Raw genomic sequence first — 23,129 nt, 5'->3', positions numbered from 1 at the left:
GCGCGCATATTTGTGAACGCGAGAGAATAAGAAAAAGCTAGGAGAGAATTGGAGGAAAGCTGAGTGTGTGTGTGTGAGAAGTAGGGGGGGCCAGCAAACAAAGTGAGAGAGCAGAGGGAGGAGGGGAAAAGTGGAGGAGGGGAAGGAGGCGGAGCTAAGACAGACAGCAGGGAAGGAAGAAAAGCAGAGTAGGGGGAAAGAGAGGAGAAGAGATCAAAGGGGAGAAGGAAAGAGTGCTTCCTTTTAAAACTCCTCACAGTGCTCTGTGGAATAAAGGAAAGTTAGAGGAGAACGAGAGAGGAGAAACAGAGAGAAAGAGAGGAAGATTTGAGTTAACGAACTGGGACCATAGTGATTTTCTTCAGGAGAGACGGAGACAAGTGGAGGCAGCAATGCAGGCGTTTCACTGGGGTGAGTGTGTGTGAGCAAGCCACAGCATGGTTCATGATCAAACTTACTCTGAAGTGTGTGTGTGTGTGTGTGTGTGTGTGTGTGTGTGTGTGTGTGTGTGTGTGTGTGTGTGTGTGTGTGTGTGTGTGTGTGGGTGTGGGTGTGTGTGTGCTCACATGCATGAGTGTATGCTTAGGAAATATTTTACGTTTTCTCTGTTTAGTCAATCAAAGTTACCAATTGGAACTTTAGGCACGCGAGGCGGTGTGGGAAAGCAGTTCCATCAATGGAAGGTGTGAGGTGATAATGCTATCCCACATTTTCCAACTCCCAGAATATAGACCATAAGAAAATCACTATGAGTGTGTGTGTATGAAAGCTTGCCTACCTAAACAGAAAGACAGAGCGTTACAGGGTAGGAAACCACTCTAGAAATGCCACAGTAAGCCAGGCTGTTTTAGCTAAATGCAGCCTGGCTTACTGGCAGTACAGGCTGACTCCAGATCAGTTCATACTGGAGTTAATATCGGGACAGAACAACAATAACTACAACTCTAAACTGACCGCCAGGCAGTTACTAGGTTTTTTTCTGAGGGCAGTTCCATAGTAACTGGATATTCTGATGTGTGGGTGAGTCTTAAGTCAAGGGTGGGTGTTTGGGGTGGTTTAAGGGCTAAGGTGGGGGGGTTGCGTCAAAGTTTTGAGGAGGGGTGAAGTGGGAGTTTAGGTTGATGGGACTCAGGACTTTGGGATAAGGATGGTTTTTGGGGATGAAATTAGGTTTTGGCAGCCTGTGAATTGTAGTTATTGGATAATTGATATTCAGAAATTGGCTGTAGGTTATTGATCTGTGGTCTATGTTACTGAGGTTTTGGATAAAAACCTGTTACCCTTCTGTCTGACAGCTTGCCAGGAGAAAGGAGTTATTCAGTCTGTCCACAAATACACACAGTACACATACACACACACACACTAAACTAACCACTATGTATGAGGAGCAACAAGTTGCAAACACAAACACACACACACACAGTTTGTCTTGGTGAGAGAGTAGAGCACAGAAGTGGTTACTGTTGTGTAGTTGTCTCTTTTTAATGAGCTGTTTCTTCATCACAGGAACATTGTCATTTTTCCTCAGTGTTGTTACGCAGGATGTGTCAGCACATATGTTTGCAGACTCTATGCACTGCAGCTATCTCATGTAGCCTGGTTAAACCAAACCCTAACAACAGTGATTCCGTTTGGAATCAAAATTCAGCTCAACTTCATATTCTCGATTTTTGTTTGGCCACAACGTTTATGTTGCTGATCTATCTGAGACATACAGTACCAGTAAAAATGTTGGCTCACCTACTCATTAAAGGGGTTTTCTTTATTTTTTACTCATTTCTACATTGGATAGTAATAGTGAAGACATCAAAACTATGTCTTCACTAGAGAATGCCGAGAGTGTGCAAAGCTGTCATCAAGGCAATGGGTGGCTACTTTGAAGAGTAAAACAATTTAACACTTTTTTGGTTACTACATGATTCCATATGTGTCATTTCATAGTTTTGATGTCTTCACTATTATTCTACAATGTACACTGTAATTGTCTAGACTGGTTAAACTGTGATAAGGGTAATGGCATGTTTCACTTTGTATGACAACATGTCAGGATAGAAACAAAGATTGGTTTCGAGAATATCTGAGAGAGAGACAGAGAGACAGAGAGACAGAGAGACAGACAGACAGACAGACAGACAGACAGAACAGTGGAAGAGGTGGAAAGGATTGTTACCTCATATTCTTTGGAACAGATGAGGTACTGTAAATGTGTGTCTCATGCTGCGGGTCTCGTAACCCTTTCCACATTGACCTAATGTTGACTCACACTATAGGTAGCCTAGCAGTTAAGAGTGTTGGGCCAGTAACCGAAAAGTTGCTGTTTCCAGTCCCTGAGCCGGAAATGTGACATATAACATGATGCATTTTTCTGTCCTTCCCAAACCTTCATAACATCTCCTTTTCTCCTTTCCTATTCCCTATTTTCCCTCCTCCCCTCTGACTCTCTCTCTTCTTTCTGTTGACCCGTGTGCCAGGCCTTTATATAAGGTTTGAGTGAGAGGGGGGGTGTAGGGAGGGGAGTAGAGAGAGGTGTGTGAGAGAAAGAAGAGCTTAAAGAGAGGGCAAGAGAGCTCATTAAAGTAGGTTTGGTCTCAGCTCACTGCGCTGAATCAGTGTTTTCCACACCACTCTGTTCCCCCTCCATCCCTCTATCCATCCCCCCATCTCTCAATCTCTCTGGCAGCTAGAGTTAAAGTGACAGAACACTGTCTGTCTGTCTGTCTGTCTGTCTGTCTGTCTGTCTGTCTGTCTGTCTGTCTGTCTGTCTGTCTGTCTGTGTCTGTGTCTGTCTGTGAGTGTCTGTGTGTGTCTATGGGTCTGTGAGTGTGTGTGTGCGTGTATATATAATCCCTTTTGTACTTAGGTGGTTTCCCCCTACTCACTCAGACTCTGGGCTCTATTTTAATAAACCTAACACAATGGGAAATCTTAGCGCTGGTGATAGCGCTATAGGTTCGGGCGTGTCCAAAATATTTTTTGCTATTTTCACAGCCGGAATTATGATCACAGTAGCTGGCAGTGGAGCTAAAGGGCTGGGTTTTGATGAATTAACAAGTTGTAAGTGTGTCGAGGCTTGACCCTTCACTGGTCAATCAGTACTTGCACTATGGCTAAATATGTGGTTGCTTTAAGTTGTGTATTTATGGTATGTTATATATTGCGTAATCATCAACTCCAATATGAATGTTAGTCTGTTATAGCTTAGTTTTTTAAATAGCCTGCAGAAACTAAATTACAAAATGTACTGTATGTAGGCCTATCCCATCTTTGCTAAATATTTTGAACATATTTACAGTCCACATTGTAAGAAGCCTAATTGCATGGCTTCAATATGGAAAGATATTGTTAAACAGCATCTAAACTGATATAGGGGCTAGGCCTACTGTAAATTGCATTGTGTCTGCCATGTCTGAGCCATGGACATGCCAAACGTTGTTAATAAGCTAGATTAAATTCACTAATAAGGCTTAAAAAGAGAGTGAATAATTCAAATCAAATTCTAATAAAAATTGTAATCTTAAATATTGCCAGACAGGTAAATTGCCGAATCTGGCGTAAGGGGTGGGAAATGCCAGTCTGGCAGTTTTTACATTACAAAATTGCAAACGAATGTACGTTTGACACGTGCGTCTCCTTAGCGCCATCTGAAAATAGAGCCCTCTGTCTCTCCATGATGAGTTATCTTGAATTATACATTCTAGTTATCCTGAATTACACACTGCCTGGCACAGTTGGACTTAGGCAGCACTTCTTATGTAACAGCTGGTGTGGAATTCATTTGTGTGTGTGTTTGTGCCTGTGTGTGTGTCTAATCCTACCAACTATGCATTCTGCTTGAAGTCAGCAACGAGGAAACTACTAATGATTAATTGGATGACAGTTCAACTGTCTCTAACATAACTTTAGCTTTGTTGAAATCTTGACTGCCGAGCAGAAGCAGACAACATTTTGAAGCTCTGTGATAGTGTGACCTAGTTTCTCCTGGTGAAGCCTAGGTGTGGTAGTTATCCTCTCCCCAGAAACAGGGTGCTATTACTGGGCTTACCTATCCTCTTTCTGCCCCCCTCTCTTTTTGTTGCTTCTTTCTCTCTAGTTTTCTGAGCTCCTCGACAATTATTGCCAGAGCAGTCAGAGTTGGTTGTAAAACTCAACACAACAGACCCTAAGGGGATCATCTTAACCAGAATACAATACTGTGAGCTACTTGTCCCATTGGTTTACAGCAACAAAACAACACAGTGTAGCTAAGGCTTTTGTTCCAGACCAGTACCAACACACTGGATTCAACTAATAAAGGGGAGGCGTCAAGGGGTTGATTTGGGACTGGTAGGCTGGCAGAGTGGTGCCGAGTCTCTCCACACACCCACAACCACCACCACCAGCGGTATTCACATTATCCCTGTCTGCCTGTCTGACCGCAACCCCCCCCCCCCCCCCACACACACACGCAAGTGTCTGTCTGTCTGACCACCGGCCACTGCTAAATAACCATTAGTGGTTGGAAATTCTAAAATTTCCGACTGGACTTTGAGAGCAAGATTCAACTCAGCCATTTCCCCTCACATACTTCCAATGCCTTCCCTCCCAATTCCCAGACCTGCTGACTGAGGACCAACTGTCTGTTTACCTCATCTGTCCAGAGCTGTCTCCTACTGTATACCATATGCCCTGACCCACAGATTAAATACAATAGAATAGAATAGAATAGAATAAAGTGGAATATAATTGAATAGAATATAGTAGAGTAGACTAAAGTAGAATAGAAGAGTAAGCAAGAGTTACACTGGGAAGATATGGAGCCAGTACTGATATTTTTTGCTATTAGACAAAAGGGTTAGCGATATGTGTCTGATATTGTATGGATGTTTTTAAATAAACAAGGCTTCTGATGGCGCAGCTCCCTCTCTCTTTCTCTTTCCTCTCGCTCAAGTTTTCACACTCTATATTTCTCCTCTCCTGGCATTGTTCTTCTCCTACTCTGTTACTCTTTAATTCTTCCTTCCTTCCTACCTGTATGTTTCTGGCAGTGTATGATTCTCTAAACTGTTTAACACAGGGCGTTATTAAGCAGGGATTGTAGCCAATACCTGATTAATCAATCCCTGTAGCGATTATAATGTCCAGCCAAGACCTGATTAATCAAACCTTGTAGCGATTACCAGCCAATACCTGATTAATCAAACCCTGTAGCGATTATAATGACCAGCCAAGACCTGATTAATCAAACCCTGTTGTGACTATGATGACCAATGCTGCATACAACCACCATTGTCTCACTGTGTAACTTTGGTAGCATCTTAACACTCCTGTTATGCCCATACAGTGAACTCTACCTGCTGTGTGTGTTCCTGTGTGCATGCGTGTGTGATTCAGTCTTCAGCCCTCTCTACAGTCTGGCCATAATGGAGCCCAGATGATTTGAGATGCTAAGTAGCCAACCTCCCCCCTGTCAGACTGATACACAAACAGACACTGACTCACACCCTGACTCACTCATTCACTCTCTCTTTCTCTCTTTTTATTATTTTACCTATTCCCGGTATCTTCTTTCATTCTTTCTTTCTTTTGTTTTTCTCCTTTTCCTTTCTTCTTTCACTTATTCCCACTCTCCCTCTCTCTATCTCGTTCCACCCCGGGCATGAAACATGTAGGCCTCTCTGGTGCCATGGCAACCAATCCAAACAGAGAGAGCAGCTGAAGTCTGCAATAGCAACCAGTTGGCCATAAAATAAAAAAAACGAAACTGGCTTTTGTTGCCAGTCTCTAGCTGTGTTTGATCTGTGTGTGTGCATGTGCATGTTCATGTGCACGTGCATGTATTCTGTGTTACAGCATAGAAAGCCTGCTTTAATGAAGTGGGTCAGTACCTGGTGGCAGCTAGGTACTTCCCAAACTAAACAAGGAAAAATTGGCTAACACAGAAGCCGACTGGCAGCCATAGTGGTTAGTAAGAAATGGACACACACACACACGCTACAGGTCTTCAAGCCATGTGAGGGAAGGTGACAGAGACATCAGACAGACAGTCACTGTGTAGGAATGTAAGGGCAATAATTAAAAACTAAAACTATGTTTTACAGTGCCTTCAGAAAGTATTCACACCTATTTACTTTTTCCACATTCCTGAATTTAAAATGGATTCAATTCAGATTTTGTGTCACTGGCCTTCACACAATCCCCATAATGTCAAAGTAGAATGATGTTTTTAGACATTTTTACAAAATAATAAAAAATGAAACTTTGTCCTAGACTTGGCTCTCCGGTACCGCTTGCCATGCGATGGTGACTTTGGATGGTGTATCATACACCCAGTCACTACAAAGATACAGGCATCCTTCCTAACTCAGTTGCCGGAGAGGAAGGAAACCACTCAGGGATTTCACCATGAGGCCAATGGTGACTTTAAAACAGCTACAGAGTTTAATGGCTGTGATAGGAGAAAACTGAGGATGGATCAACAACATTATAGTTACTCCACAATACTAACCTAAATGACAGAGTGAAAAGAAGGAAGCCTGTAGAGAATAAAAATATTCCTAAACATGCATCCTGTTTTGTAAAGAGCACTAAAGTAAAACTGCAAAGCAATTGGAAAATAAATTAACTTTATGTCCTGAATACAAAGTGTTATGTTTGGGGCAAATCCAACCTAACACATCACTGAATATCACTGTTCATATTTTTAGGCATGACCTACAAAGCCCTTCATCACCTTGCACCCCCCCTTACCTCTCAAACCTTCTTCTCCTCCATCATCCCACACACGCACTCTATTCGACCACAGCAGGCCACCTTGTCATCCCCAGGTAGAAGCTCCAGAACTTTGGCGACAGGGCCTTCTCCAGGGTTGCTCCTAGGCTCTGGAACTTATTCCATCAGTGACTTGGATTCCATCACTATCTTTCAATCCCTCCTAAAGCCCCACCTCTTTGCCAGTGACCTCACAATATGATATGATCGCGATACTTACAGTAGGTGTCAATACTATCCCTCAACGTAACCAAGACTGAGGAGATGATTGTGGACTACAGGAAAAGGATGACTGAGCACGCCCCCATTCTCATCGACAGGGCTGTAGTGGAGCAGGTTGAGAGCTTCAAGTTATTTGGTGTTCACATCACCAACAAACTAGAATGGTCCAAACACACCAAGACAGTTGTGAAGAGGGCATGACAAAGCCTATTCCCCCTCAGGAAACTAAAAAGATTTTGCATGGGTCCTCAGATCCTCAAAAGGTTCTACAGCTGCACCATCGAGAGCATACTGGTTGCATAACTGCCTGGTACGGCAACTGCTCGGCCTCTGACCGCAAGGCACTACAGAGGGTAGTGCGTACGGCCCAGTACATGGGGCGGCAGGGTAGCCTAGTGGTTAGAGCGTTGGACTAGTAACCGGAAGGTTGCGAGTTCAAACCCCCGAGCTGACAAGGTACAAATCTGTCGTTCTGCCCCTGAACAGGCAGTTAACCCACTGTTCCCAGGCCGTCATTGAAAATAAGAATTTGTTCTTAACTGACTTGCCTGGTTAAATAAAGGTAAAATAAATAAAAAAATAAATAAAAAAAACATCACTGGGGCTAAGCTGCCTGCCATCCAGGACCTCTACACCAGGCGGTGTCAGAGGAAGGCCCGGAAAATTGTCAAAGACCCCAGCCACCCCAGTCATAGACTGTTCTCTCTACTACCGCATGGCAAGCGGTACCGGAGTGCCAAGTCTAGGACAAAAAGTCTTCTCAACAGTTTTTACCCCCAAGCCATAAGACTCCTGAACATGTAATCAAATGGCTATCCTGACTATTTGCGTTGTGTGCCCCCCAACCCCTCTTTTACGCTGCTGCTACTCTCTGTTTATCATACATGCATAGTCATTTTAACTATACATTCATGTACATACTACCTCAATTGACCCGACCAACCAGTGCCCCCCGCACATTGGCTAACTGGGCTATCTGCATTGTGTCCCACCACCCACCAACCCCTCTTTTACACTACTGCTACTCTCTGTTCATCATATATGCATAGTCACTTTAACCATATCTACATGTACATACTACTTCAATAAGCCTGACTAACCGGTGTCTGTATGTAGCCTCGCTGCTGTTATAGCCTTGCTACTGTATATAGCCTCACTACTGTTATTTTTCAGTCTTTTTACTGTTGTTTTTGTTAATTGACTTACCTATTGTTCACCTAATACCTTTTTTGCACTGTTGGTTAGAGCCTGTAAGTAAGCATTTTACTGTTGTATTTGGCGCACGTGACAAATAAACTTTGATTTGATTTGTAATACGATATGTCTATTTCAATTCTCTATGATTCTATATGTATTGCCATTCGATGCTGCAATTTTAATGCGATTTAGATTTTCCAACATATTGTTCACTATATGTCTGCTTGCAGAGAGACAAGAGAGAAAAAAAAATGTTGGAAACATGTTGGCTCACAATTTAACCCATAAGAGTCTAAGCTGGGGAGGTACTAAGCTATATGGAATTGTTTTAAGAAGGTCATACCAAGAATCATGCAATTTCATTTTGAATTTTAAGACCCCTTGAAGTATAAAAATGTGTATATAAAAATGATTTGCTATTAGCTCATATATTTGCTATTAGCCCATAACGCATTAAATAAGAGATTCACTACATGGAACAATAGATAGTCACAACAAAAAATCTAAATGTTTGTTCTGATTTCTGTCCAATATCTGAGAGATCAGGAAACATTTGTTGTTTTTTTAACATGTATTTAACCCCTTATTGTCACTAAACAGTCACCATATACAGTACCAATCAAATGTTTGGACACACCTACGGTACTCATTTAAGGGTTTTTCTTTATTTTTACTATTTTATACATAGTAGAATAGTGAAGACATCAAAACTATGAAATAACACATATGGAATCATGTAGTAACCAAAAAAAGTAATGACTCTCAAAAACCGTGACAGCCACAGTTTAATTGTGAAGATAAGTTTAGCGCCGCCCTAAAAACCCTATGCAAATTGGCACAAACCTTCAACTGGTATGTGATGAGACATTATATAAACTCTTCAAAGTGTTTTATTTACATTTTAGAGGTGATAAGTTGGACAAATCGGGGGGAAAAGCAGTTTCCCCACACAACATAGCTCCCGCTATCACTATGATGGGAAGCTTTCGCTTCCCCACTCGCCATTTTTTTTTAAATCCGACGGAGCTCCATTGCCTTCTTCAATCATGCAGAGATGGGCAGTATGAAGGTCTCGTCATTGATTTTGCTGGAAAGGGAAGAAATGGTGCTTTACAATGGTATTAATATTACAGTTGACCTTGAAGTATTACGTTTTTGGGGCGCTAAAATAAGGTCAAATGTACAGAACAGCGCAATGTACTAAAGTCGTTAGCTACCGTTACTTGCATAGTGGAGTATTTTGTTAAGACATGTAGCTAGCTAGCTGGGTAAACAATGAACCATAATTCCAACTCATGATGTTACTACCCTGCATGAATCTGCAGGTAGCTAACCAACCAGGTTCAATGTTAGCTAGCTAACATTATGCTATAACTAGCTAAGTAAATGGCTCTGAGATACGAATAATAAGATCAAACATGTAATGGTAGCTCGTGAGCCAGCCAGCAAAATGGTTTTCAAATAGCCATTTAAAATGATAAACTTGGATTAGCTAACACAACGTGCCATTGGAACACAGGAGTGATGGTTGTTGATAATGGGCCTCTGTACGCCTATGTAAATATTCCATTAAAGATCAGCCATTTCCAGCTACAATAGTCATTTACAACATTAACAATGTCTGCAATGTATTTCTGGTCAATTTGATGTTATTTTAATGGACAAAAATGTGGCTTTTCTTTCAAAAACAAGGACATTTCTAAGTGACCCCAAACTTTTGAATGGTGGTGTACGTGTTCGTGAGAGTAGAGCAAAATGGAGAACAGAGAGAGTGAGAGTCTCATCTTTCCATAGAGGGTTCATAATAGTTTGTAGGCCAAACGCTACAGACAATTTTGTGAGAAGACCGGTTTTTGGGATGTCTTATGGTCTGACAAACACTGTCACCTTTTACCGCATAGGCGGAAGTATTGCATACTGTAGGCAGATGTGTTGTATTTAGACGCATCCAATAATAATAAAAAATGTATCTTAAACTGACTGATATTTATGGGTTTTTTGTGATTATGCTAATACGATTTCCTCGCGGGCACGGACTTCGACCTGGAGAACAAGCTATAGGAGGAAAAATATTGGAGTTTTGGCGGAAGTACAGCCGACTACCACTAGCAAACGCAACCTAGCAAAAACATTTATAAATCAAAGTGTCAATATAATATTGTCCAAAATAATGTAAGAAATTCGTAACTGTATACATTTTTCGCCCATCTTTTACAAATCGATATTTAGAGTCAAACTATCGATATAATAAATATGCAACTGTATCGATTTTCCCCCCATCACTAGTCTATTGTGCTTCAAACAATGTGTAGGCTGGTTGCTTAGGATTCAAACCTTTTCAAACAGCCTAATTCATACTCTTAGAGGAGGTGCTCCCAGAATAATGTGATTTGTACCACATTAATACAAAAATAAAGTATTACATGCTTTCCTTCTCATACTTAAACATTATCCCATTCCACTACTTTTTCTAACTTTTTAAATTATATGAAAGTTAGCTTTGCTTTTATAAGACCATCAGGCTTGATTGATCGAGCTTTTGTGTCTTGTCGTAATTTCTGTGGTACCTGCCTGTTGTTCTTTGCTTTTTAAATGGTAATTTATTTTAACTTTTAAGTAAGCAATATATGTCATTGAGAAAAATCTATATTTCATAATAACGTCCTTTTTTGGTCAGTGGGTGTGCAACATGACAACAGGTGGTGGTGTGTTGGACACAGTCACTCATATAGATAGAGAGGTCTATAGAGCCTGTCTGCATTCCTGATTTCTATTACTGTTAGCTAACCTGTGTAATATTGACATAAGCTCAGAACCACTTGTTTTGCAAACATGGTCCTGTTTTATCAATTACTGTGTTGATCAATGGACAGTTCGTTACCTCTGTCAAATTATTATGTAGCTTAAAGTTATGTTTGTAATTGTTTTTGCAGTAAAGATGGTGACGGTACAATAAAACACATATACAATAGGCCTACATCTAAAAATACTAATGTACAGTGCCTTGCGAAAGTATTCGGCCCCCTTGAACTTTGCGACCTTTTGCCACATTTCAGGCTTCAAACATAAAGATATAAAACTGTATTTTTTTGTGGAGAATCAACAACAAGTGGGACACAATCATGAAGTGGAACGACATTTATTGGATATTTCAAACTTTTTTAACAAATCAAAAACTGAAAAATTGGGCGTGCAAAATTTTTCAGCCCCCTTAAGTTAATACTTTGTAGCGCCACCTTTTGCTGCGATTACAGCTGTCGCTTGGGGTATGTCTCTATCAGTTTTGCATATCGAGAGACTGACATTTTTTCCCATTCCTCCTTGAAAAACAGCTCGAGCTCAGTGAGGTTGGATGGAGAGCATTTGTGAACAGCAGTTTTCAGTTCTTTCCACAGATTCTCGATTGGATTCAGGTCTGGACTTTGACTTGACCATTCTAACACCTGGATATGTTTATTTTTGAACCATTCCATTGTAGATTTTGCTTTATGTTTTGGATCATTGTCTTGTTGGAAGACAAATCTTTGTCCCAGTCGGAGGTCTTTTGCAGACTCCATCAGGTTTTCTTCCAGAATGGTCCTGTATTTGGCTCCATCCATCTTCCCATCAATTTTAACCATCTTCCCTGTCCCTGCTGAAGAAAAGCAGGCCCAAACCATGATGCTGCCACCACCATGTTTGACAGTAGGGATGGTGTGTTCAGCTGTGTTGCTTTTACGCCAAACATAACGTCTTGCATTGTTGCCAAAAGGTTCAATTTTGGTTTCATCTGACCAGAGCACCTTCTTCCACATGTTTGGTGTGTCTCCCAGGTGGCTTGTGGCAAACTTTAAACGACACTTTTTATGGATATCTTTAAGAAATGGCTTTCTTCTTGCCACTCTTCCATAAAGGCCAGATTTGTGCAATATACAACTGATTGTTGTCCTATGGACAGAGTCTCCCACCTCAGCTGTAGATCTCTGCAGTTCATCCAGAGTGATCATGGGCCTCTTGGCTGCATCTCTGATCAGTCTTCTCCTTGTATGAGCTGAAAGTTTAGAGGGACGGCCAGGTCTTGGTAGATTTGCAGTGGTCTGATACTCCTTCCATTTCAATATTATCGCTTGCACAGTGCTCCTTGGGATGTTTAAAGCTTGGGAAATCTTTTTGTATCCAAATCCGGCTTTAAACTTCTTCACAACAGTATCTCGGACCTGCCTGGTGTGTTCCTTGTTCTTCATGATGCTCTCTGCGCTTTTAACGGACCTCTGAGACTATCACAGTGCAGGTGCATTTATACGGAGACTTGATTACACACAGGTGGATTGTATTTATCATCATTAGTCATTTAGGTCAACATTGGATCATTCAGAGATCCTCACTGAACATCCGGAGAGAATTTGCTGCACTGAAAGTAAAGGGGCTGAATAATTTTGCACGCCCAATTTTTCAGTTTTTGATTTGTTAAAAAAGTTTGAAATATCCAATAAATGTCGTTCCACTTCATGATTGTGTCCCACTTGTTGTTGATTCTTCACAAAAAAATACAGTTTTATATCTTTATGTTTGAAGCCTGAAATGTGGCAAAAGGTCGCAAAGTTCAAGGGGGCCGAATACTTTCGCAAGGCACTGTATGTACATTATGCCTTGAATCTTTTCTTCCGGGCCCAGAAATCTGCTCCTTTTACTCTCTGTTCTGAACGCACAAGTGACCAGTTCTTTTAGCCTTTAGCCGTACCCTTATCCTACTCCTTTGTTCCTCTGGTGATGTAGAGGTTAACCCAGGCCCTGCAGTACCTAGCTCCATTCCCATTCCCCAGAAGCTCTCATTTGTTGACTTCTGTAACTGTAAAAGCCTTGGTTTCATGCATGATAACATTAGAAGCCTCCTCCCTAAGATTGTTTTATTCACTGCTTTAGCACACTCCGCCAACCCGTATGTCCTAGCCGTGTCTGAATCCTGGCTTAGGAAGGCCACCAAAAATCTTGAAATGTCCATCCTTAATGATAACATTTTCCAACAAGATAGAACTGCCAAAGGGGGCGGAGTTGCAATCTACTGCAGAGATAGCGTGCAGAGTTCTGTCATACTATCCAGGTCTGTGCCCAAACAATTCGAGCTTCTACTTCTAAAAATCCACCTTTCCAGAAACAAGTCTGTCACTGTTGCCTCTTGTTATAGACCCCCTTCAGCCCCCAGCTGTGCCCTGGACACCATTTGTGAATTGATTGCCCCCCATCTATCTTCTATCTTCAAAAACTGTTAGGTGAACTTTGAAGATGCTTAACACCCGTCCTACAATCTAAGCTAGATGCCCTCAATCTCACACAAATTATCAAGGAACCTACCAGGTACAACCCTAAATCTGTAACCATGGGCACCCTCTTAGATATCATCCTGACCAACTTGCCCTCTAAATACACCTCTGCTGTCTTCAACCAGGATCTCAGCGATCATTGCCTCATTGCCTGCGTGTGTACTGGGTCAAACAACCACCCCTCATCACTGTCAAATGCTCCCTTAAACACTTCAGCGAACAGGCCTTTCTAATCGTCCTGGCCCGGGGATCCTGGAAGGATACTGACCTCATCCCTTCAGTAGAGGATGCCTAGTTGCTCTTTAAAAGTGCTTTCCTCACCGTCTTAAATAAGCATGCCCCATTCAAAAAATGTAGAACTAAGAACAGATATAGCTCTTGGTTCACCCCAGACTTGACTGCCCCTTAACTATAACAAAAACATCCTGTGGCGTTCTGCATTAGCATTGAATAGCCCCCGCGATTTTCAACTTTTCAGGGAAGTCAGGAACCAATATACTCAGTCAGTTAGGAAAGCTAAAGCTAGCTTTTTCAAACAGAAATTTGCTTCCTGTAGCACTAATTCCAAAAGGTTTTGGGACACTGTAAAGTCCATGGAGAATAAGAGCACCACCTCCCAGCTGCCCACTGCACTGATAATAGAAACATTGTCACCACCGATAAATCTATGATAATCGAGAATTTCAATAAGCATTGCTTTCCACCTGGCTATCCCTGCCTCAGGCAACATCTCAGCACTCCCTGCAGCAACTTGCCCAAGCCCCCCCTTCCCCTTCACCCAAATCCAGACAGCGGATGTTCTGAAAGAGCTGCAAAATCTGGATCCCTACAAATCAGCTGGGCTAGACAATCTGGACCCTCTCTTTCTAAAATTATCAGCTGAAATTGTTGCAACCCCTATTACTAGCCTATTCAACCTCTCTTTCATATCGTCTGAGATGCCCAAAGATTGGAAAGCTGCCACGGTCATCTCCCTCTTCAAAGGGGGAGACACTCTAGACCCAAACTTTTATAGACCTATATCCATCCTGCCCTGCCTTTCTAAAATCTTCGAAAGCCAAGTTAACAAAGATCACTGACCATTTCGAACCCCACCGTATCTTCTCCACTAAGCAGTCTGGTTTCCAAGCTGGTCATGTGTGCACCTTAGCCGCACTCAAGGTCCTAAACGATATCATAACCTCCATTGATAAAAGACAGTACTGTGCAGCCGTCTTCATCAACCTGAGCAAGGCTTTCGACTCTGTCAATCACCGCATTCTTATCGGCAGAATCAACAGCCTTGGCTTCTCAAATGACTGCCTCGTCTGGTTCACCAACTACTTCTCAGATAGAGTTCAGTGTGTCAAATCGGAGGGCCTGTTGTCCGGACCTCTGGCAATCTCTATGGGGGTGCCACAGGGTTCAATTCTTGGGCCCACTCTTTTCTCTATATACAGTGGGGAGAACAAGTATTTGATACACTGCCGATTTTGCAGGTTTTCCTACTTACAAAGCATGTAGAGGTCTGTGATTTTTATCATAGGTACACTTCAACTGTGAGAGAAAAATCCAGAAAATCACTTTGTATGATTTTTAAGTAATTAATTTGCATTTTATTGCATGCAATAAGTATTTGATACATCAGAAAAGCAGAACTTAATATTTGGTATAGAAACCTTTGTTTGCAATTAGAGAGATGATACGTTTCCTGTAGTTCTTGACCAGGTTTTTTTTCAGATTTTGGCCCACTCCTCCATACAGACCTTCTCCAGATCTAGGTAAAACCACGCCTTATCTCAGCTCACTGGTCACTTTAGCAACACCCACCCATAGCATGCACTCCGGCAGGTATTTTTTACTGGTCATCCCCAAAGCCAACACTTGCTTTGGCCGCCTTTCCTTCCAGTTCTCTGCTGCCAATGACTGAAACAAATTGCAAAATCACTGAAACTGCTGTCTTATATCTCCCTCTCTAACTTTATTCATAAGCTGTCAGAGCAGCTTACCGATCACTGTACCTGTACACAGCCAATCTGTAAATAGCACACCCAACCTCATCCCCATATTGTTATTTATCCTCTTGCTCTTTTGCACCCCAGTATCTCTACTTGCACATCATCATCTGCTCATCTATCACTCCAGTGTTAATGCTACATTGTTATTATTTCGCCTCTATGGCCTATTTATTGCTTACCTCCCGACCTTTCTACATTTGCACACACTGTACATACATTTTTCTATTGTGTTATTGACTGTACGTTTGATTATGTGTAACTCTGTGTTGTTGTTTTTGTCGCACTTTATCTTGGCCAGGTCGCAGTTGTAAATGAGAACTTGTTCTCAACTGGCCTACCTGGTTAAATAAAAGTGAAATTAAAATAATTAAAAATATACATTATATTAATAGCAGGACACTGTAAAGTCCATTAACCTTCTGAAGAGTATGAATTAGCTTCTTTGAGAAAGTTTGAAACCTAAGCAAGCTACCTACACATTGTTTGAAGTACAATAGACCAACATAGCTACTGTAGTAGGTCAAAGCTGTGTGCTGGAAAAGAGATAGAGCCTGGGGGAAGTACTGTAGGTATTGTGGTGCTCATCTGATGTAAACTTTCTTAATTTTTTCAGCTTCAGACCAATGCCTAATTCTCACTTAAAACATTGTTTTTGTGTTAATGGTACATTATACAACATTTCCACATGCAAAGTCTGATATTTTTTTTGCAACTGAAAGGCTGTCATTGTAACCTGTAATGCGGCCTCTGACAAAAGGTCTGGACCTTAATGGCACAGGTGGTGTGCTTGCATAACTGAGAGAATTTGATCACTAAGGCAGTTACAGAGATACTATTATTTCTTACATTTTAAAAGATCTTGATTGGCACAATGAAATGTGGGGTTCTGACCTTAACAAGTAGCCCAGGACCAGTGGAAGCAAATTAGCACCACAACATCAAAGATCCACCACCATGTTTTACAGTAGGTATGGGGTTATTTTCTGCTCATGCATTCTCATTTCGATGCCTAACACACCACTGGTGTGCGTGAACAAAGAGCTCTATTTTGATGTCATCTAACACATGTAAATGCCTGGAGTTTGCTAAACGACTTTGGTACTTGGATCTGGAACCGGTGCTTTGGTCAGATGACATGAAAAGAGAGCTTTATGGCCATGCACACCAGTGGTGGATTTGGCGTCAAAATGAGAATGCTTGAACACAAAATTACCCCCTTCACCCATCCTGCTCAGTATCTGTGTGCACACCAAACACTAAGCAAACAGGAGTAAGTCTGAAGTGTCCTTATTCCCAATATATTTGGTATCTCTGCTGCACCTCTTTCTTTCTCTGTCTGGAGCAACGTAGACATTCCGAAACTCTACAAAGATTCTGTTAGATTCCAGATATCAGATATCCGGAATAATCCTTTCCTCCCCGTGGCAACCCTGGCCTTATTAACAGACTGGATCAAACGTACTTATAACGGGATTATACTTCCCAGTCACGGATCCCATTCCAGTCACGGATCCTATCAGGGTAGAGGTAAAGATCCTCTGTCACAACACTACCCCTCAGTCTCATCAACTAGATATTAGAAAGTCATCAGTCATCTGTCAGATGAGAGAAGGTCTTCAAAGATGGGGAATAGAGTTGCACCACCAAACAAACTCAGGTAGCACGTTGGTTTACAGTGCTGAAATAAGGGGTAATCACAGTGAATTAACAGGCAAATAACGACAGGGTAACAATACAGTAATAGCCCATTCATAGTTAGTATCTAGCAGCTAAATAACAATATTAAGGGTAACACATTTTCCTGGTTGTTATGTATAAACAATTATTTGTTACTTTAGAACTACAAGTATTAGAGGGTAAGAAGCACAACTTATGTATTAAGTATTCAAGGCCATTTCACCTGAACCTTTATAGAAATGCTTTTGATTTGATCTGAGAAAAGACATCATAGACCTACTTAGACTGTATGTAGACCAACCACAAACATACCTTTTGGGTCTTTTTCTCCTAGTTATCCAGTACTTACAGGTGATGTGCAAATAGTCAGTTGTTACTGACTATAATTATTATGTTCATTACTGGTTCTTCATTCAGTATAACTAGGGTGCTTCAGCACTGTATTCTAAAGCAAAAACAAAAAATATGAAAACATACTTTTCCTTGCTATTTGTTATTTTTTTATGCCTGCTTTTTGTGATTGAGAATCGCTCTTGGGTGGATGGCTTTGGTCTGCAGTAGCGTCTGATCAGCAGCCTGCACTGTGCTTTCTCTCCTCAGTCTTCTTTGATGCTTGCTGAGGAGAGTTATGTATTGTTTAAAAAGTTTAGAACACGTAAAAGTTGGTGATGTATTAGTACTGCGTTAAAATAGTTATACACTGTGTGATGCAATGCTAGGTTGTTTAGCTAGGCTAGCTATGGTTGAAGTCGGAAGTTTACATACACTTAGGTTGGAGTCATTAAAACTCGTTTTTCAACCACTCCACAAATGTCTTGTTAACAAACTATAGTTTTGGCAAGTCGGTTAGGACATCTACTTTGTGCATGACACAAGTACTTTTTCCAACAATAGTTTACAGACAGATTATTTCACTTATAATTCACTGTATCACAAATCCAGTGGGTCAGAAGTTCACATAACTAAGTTAACTGCCTGTAAAAAGCTTGGAAATTTCCAAAAAATGATGTCATGGCTTTAGAAGCTTCTAATTGACATAATTTGAGGAAATTGGAGGTGTACCTGTGGATGTATTTCAAGGCCTACCTTCAAATTCAGTGCCTCTTAGCTTGACATCATCGGAAAATCAAAAGAAATCAGCCAAGACTCCAGACTTCTGGTTCATCCTTGGGAGCAATTTCCAAATGCCTGAAGGTACCACGTTAATCTGTACAAACAATAGTACGCAAGTATAAACACCATGGGACCACGCAGCCGTCATATCACTCAGGAAGGAGACGCGTTCTGTCTCCTAGAGATGAACGTACTTTGGTGCGAAAAGTGCAAATCAATCCCAGGACAATAGCAAAGGACCTTGTGAAGATGCTGGAGGAAACAGGTACAAAAGTATCTATATCCATAGTAAAACAAATCTTATATCGACATAACCTGAAAGGCCGCTCAGAGAGGAAGAAGCCATTGCTCCAAAACCGCCATAAAAAGCCAGACTACGGTTTGCAACTGCACATGGGGACAAAGATCGTACTTTTTGGAGAAATGTCCTCTGGGTGGATGAAACAAATATAGAACTGTTTGGCCATAATGACCATCGTTATGTTTGGAGGAAAAAGGGGGAGGCTTGCAAGCCGAAGAACACCATCCCAAAATTCACCCAACTTATTGTGGGAAGCTTGTGGAAGGCTCACCGAAACGTTTGACCCAAGTTAATCAACTTAAAGGCAATGCTACTAAATGCTAATTGAGTGTATGTAAACTTCTGACCCACTGGGAATGTGATGAAAGAAATAAAAGCGGAAATAAATCATTCTCTCTACTATTATTCTGACATTTCACATTCTTAAATTAAAGTGGTGATCCTAACTGACCTAAGACAGGGAATTTTTACTAGGATTAAATGTCAGGTATTGTGAAAAACTGAGTTTAAATGAATTTGGCTAAGGTGTATGTAAACTTCCGACTTCAACTGTAGCTACCAGAAGCCTTGTTTTGTGGTTGGCCCACATACAGTATGATGTAGTTTCTCAAACGTTTCTGTTGAATAAAAATTATTTCTACATTCTATATGAGTATACAGTTTTATTGAGAACAGGTGAAATGGCCTTGAATACTTACTACATAGTTTGTGCTTATTAGCCTCTAGTATTTATAGTTCTTAAGTAACAAATACTTGTTTCTACATAACAACCAGGAAAATGTGGCACCCTTTATATTGTTATTTAGCAGCTAGATACTAACTATGAACGGGCTATTACCCTGTCATTACTGTGTTATTTCTCGGTCGTTTCCTATTATTTCCCTGCCAATTACCCCTTATTTCATCAGTGAAGTGCAACCCAAAATCGTTTGGCACTTTGCTTAATGTTTAAAGTGTTTTCTATAAAGGAATACTTCTATAATACTCATACTTGAAAATGTGTTAAACGGCTTTACATAAGCTTCCAAAGAAAGAGAGACTTGGATGTTTTGTCGCATGTTTTTGTGTCATGCTTCCAAATCACCCTATGCTAGTTGCCTTCACTGCCTCTGAAGCAAAGGAGCGCTCACCCACTTTCTCAGCATGTTTTGGAGAGGAGAAGGTGGAGGGGCTGTTGAATTTTTGCTTAGTTTGACTAGTGAAAGAGAAGGGGGCAGGGAATGTGTGTGTGTGGGAGGAGGAGTTGCATGCGAGGGAGGAACTTCATAACTTTAGAAATAAGCAGTGAACAACATCAGAGGGAAATGAGATCTGGGGCTTTGTATCCCAGAGCAGCAGGAACAAAACCAGGCTCCTGGAAGTCAGGGAGGAGAGAGTAGGGAGTCTGCCCAGCTACGTCCCACTCCTGCTGGGGTCACAGGGTTAGGGCTGGGGGGATCACCTACCATCCCGGATGGTCTACTAATGCCATTATCCCAGGCAGAGTAGACCTTGGCTGGGGCTGAGGGGAGGGGTGGGGGTGGATGGGGGAAGGTATATGGAGGACATGATCCATGGTGATTCTGGTCTGGGAAATGGTCAACTTCTTGCATAACACACACACCGCTGAGTTTTGCTTGCATCTTCATATGTGCGTGCACACACACACACACACACACACACACACACACACACACACACAAACACCTCCAGCGGAGAGTCATTGAGGTGTTAGAGAGTGACCAGTAATTGATAGAGTTGTTGAACAACCCTGACACTACTCGGTTATTACTCCCTCAGAAGGTGTCCTCCTCAGAACCTAGGAATCCCCAATTCCTTTCGCCTTCTCTTTGTCCTTATTTCTCCACCTATATTTCCTCCCTCTCTCTCTGCTCCCTATCCTTTCTCTGACTGTTGGCTGAATATGGCCTGTGTTCCCTGCACTTGTGTACTGGACGCTTGGTATCCTGGGCAAAAACACTAATTCAATTTGGCATAGAGTTGATGTGTGTCCTGCCTGGAAGCCTCAGGGAGGACTGGGCTTTGAAGTACTATATGTGGGACAGTGAGTGTGTGTGTATAATATGTCCCCTCTCTGTCCCCCAGGCAACTCACACTAACATAATACTGTCTGGAAATTAAATACTTAAACACGAAGCACACAAACACACACACAATTCTACACATTCACCCACAATCTTTCTGTCTCGTTAAATCAGATTTTTTTAAACGTAATATTTTGAATGTTGAAGGGAAAGGATGGGAAATATGTTTGACTATGACCTGTAACAATGATCAGCCTTAATAATGTCCCAATGAAGTGTACTTGAAATTAAACTTTTCTTCCCCTCTCTCTCGATGCAGAGTGTGTGTTCAGTGTATGTCCGGCCTTGTCCAGGTACCATGGCTCTGGTTCAGACCCTGCCTGTGTCCACAACTGACCACCCCAAGCCTCCTACCAGCCTCGACATCATCTCCCTCTCCCCCGTGGTTGGAGGGCCCTGTGGCCCCGGAGCCACCATGGGCTCCGTCAGCAGCCTCATCTCTGGCCGGACCTATCAGGAGCAGCGACACTGCCGGGCCGCCAGCGAGTTCAGGTAGGGTGCTACTCATTAGTCGTGGCCGGGTGCCAGTCTGTTTAAGTGCTCTTACCTACTTTATTGTTGCTCTGGTCAAGCCAAACATGGTTGGAAAATAAGTGACAAGGAGTTGGCATGATAGCACAAACAGACTGACACTCAGGCTATATTGGTCGTGGATGAGATGATTTCCTAGCCTGGGTTCCAGTTTTTACCTTGTTTCTGCTCTCTTGCCAACTCCTGGGATTGTCATGCCAAACAAGAGCACAAACAGATCTTGGACCAGGCTAGTGATTCCTCCCTTACTGGCTCCTGAGTGGCGCAGCAGTCTAAGGCAGTCCTCTCAATGCTAGAGGTGTCACTACAGACACCCTAGTTCAAATCCAGGCTGTATCACAACCGGCTGTGATTGAGAGACCCATAGGGCGGCTCACAATTGGCCCAATGTCGTCCGGGTTTGGCTGGTGTAGGCCGTCGTTGTAAATAAGAATTTGTTCTTAACTGACTTGCCCAGGTAAATAAAGGTTACTTTTTTATACAATGGAAAATAGCTACTGTAAAAATGCTATATACTGTAATTCCAATAAATTATTATTATAAACTATTTTTATTTCAGCACTAAGACACGCCATAACACCCCAACCACCAGCTGTTTCAGGCTCCAGGGTGATAGCAACACCCTGCACAGCGCGAGCTCCCTGGAACAACTACTGGTCATCAACAACCAGACCCAGATCCAGATCACACAGCTCCAGCCCCCGCCACTGCCCACCAAGAAGCAGCCCCGGGCAGGTAACTCTGCTGGTGGGGCAGGGTGTGCGGCTGGAGGTGGTGGTGGTGCAGGGAATGGAAACTATGGGTTTGTGACTGAGGTGGTGACTGTAGGAGACTGGAATGATAACCATGTGGTGGCGGTCGGGAGTCCGTGTAGCGACTCGGAGGAGCAGAGGGATAACCGAGGTCTCAACGGGAATATTGGCGGTCCGCCGCCCAAACTCATCCCTGTGTCGGGAAAACTGGAGAAGGTGAGTGTCGGAGGGGGATTCCCAAAATGTCAAGTGGTTCCCGAGGTCGTATCTGTGTATCCCTAATAAGTCCTAGTCAAGAAAAGACCATCCCAACTTCCCTTTGATAACGCCCATACATTTCATTGTGTTATCATTACTATACTTTTTTTCTTTCTCAGTTGTATGTTTCATTTGTAAAATCCTCACTAAGCTAATATACAGAACATAGAATCTAGCTAGCTAATAATACTTCTAGCTAATGGTGTAGTGAACTTTCAGTACCTCACTATTACCTAACTACTCCCAGCTAAAATGAGCAGCACTGGTGGTGAGGTGCTAGGCCAACTACAGTACCAGTCAAATGTTAGGACACACCTACTCATTCCAGGGTTTTTATTTATTTTTTAAATGTTTCTACAGCGTAGAATAATAGCGAAGACATCAAAACTATGAAATAACACATGGAATCATGTAGTAACCAAATATATACAAATGGAAATGTATTATGTATTTGAGATTCTTCAAAGTAGCCACCCTTTGCCTTGATGACAGCTTTGCACACTCTCGGCATTCTCTCAACCAGCTTCATGAGGTAGTCACCTTGAATGCATTTCAATTAACAGGTGTGCCTTGTTAAAAGTTAATTTGTGGAATTTCTTTCCTTCTTAATTGAGCCAATCAGTTGTGTATTTTATTTTATTTTACCTTACCTTCTGTTTACAGAACGACAGATTTGTACCTTGTGAGCTAGGGGATTTGAACTACATGATTCCATATGTGTTATTTCATATTTTTGATGTCTTCACTATTATTCTACAATGTAGAAAATAGTAAAAATAAATAAAAACCCTTGAATGAGTAGATGTGTCCAAACTTTTGACTGGTACTGTATATGCTAACATTATTTTCCATAAATCCTCTCTCTCCTCTCTCTCTAATTGACTGTTAATTTCTATTGATCGAGAGGGAACCTTATTCACAGCTCAGACAAAGCCTGTAATAGATAATTT

The 23,129-nt window shown here is 41.8% G+C and overlaps 1 protein-coding gene across 3 annotated transcripts in view; it reads left to right on the top strand.

Annotated features, from left to right (window-relative positions):
* Positions 1 to 23,129, top strand: part of LOC139381541 (leucine zipper putative tumor suppressor 2 homolog) — a 97,583-nt gene that overhangs the window by 61,131 nt on the left and 13,323 nt on the right. For 2 of the 3 annotated variants that reach the window (XM_071125165.1, XM_071125167.1), the window contains 2 exons: positions 20,898 to 21,130; positions 21,729 to 22,137. In XM_071125165.1, the coding sequence (XP_070981266.1) occupies positions 20,937 to 21,130; positions 21,729 to 22,137 (603 nt within the window). In that variant the 5' untranslated portion in view covers positions 20,898 to 20,936. Of the gene's footprint in view, positions 1 to 178; positions 412 to 20,897; positions 21,131 to 21,728; positions 22,138 to 23,129 lie in introns of those variants that run through there. The other variant, XM_071125166.1, reaches the window with a different exon arrangement.

The sequence above is a fragment of the Oncorhynchus clarkii genome, chromosome 23, assembly GCF_045791955.1.
Source record: "Oncorhynchus clarkii lewisi isolate Uvic-CL-2024 chromosome 23, UVic_Ocla_1.0, whole genome shotgun sequence".
Lineage (NCBI taxonomy): Eukaryota > Metazoa > Chordata > Actinopteri > Salmoniformes > Salmonidae > Oncorhynchus > Oncorhynchus clarkii.
Note: the sequence above shows the minus strand (reverse complement) of the source record. Positions and strands in the feature narration are given on the sequence as shown.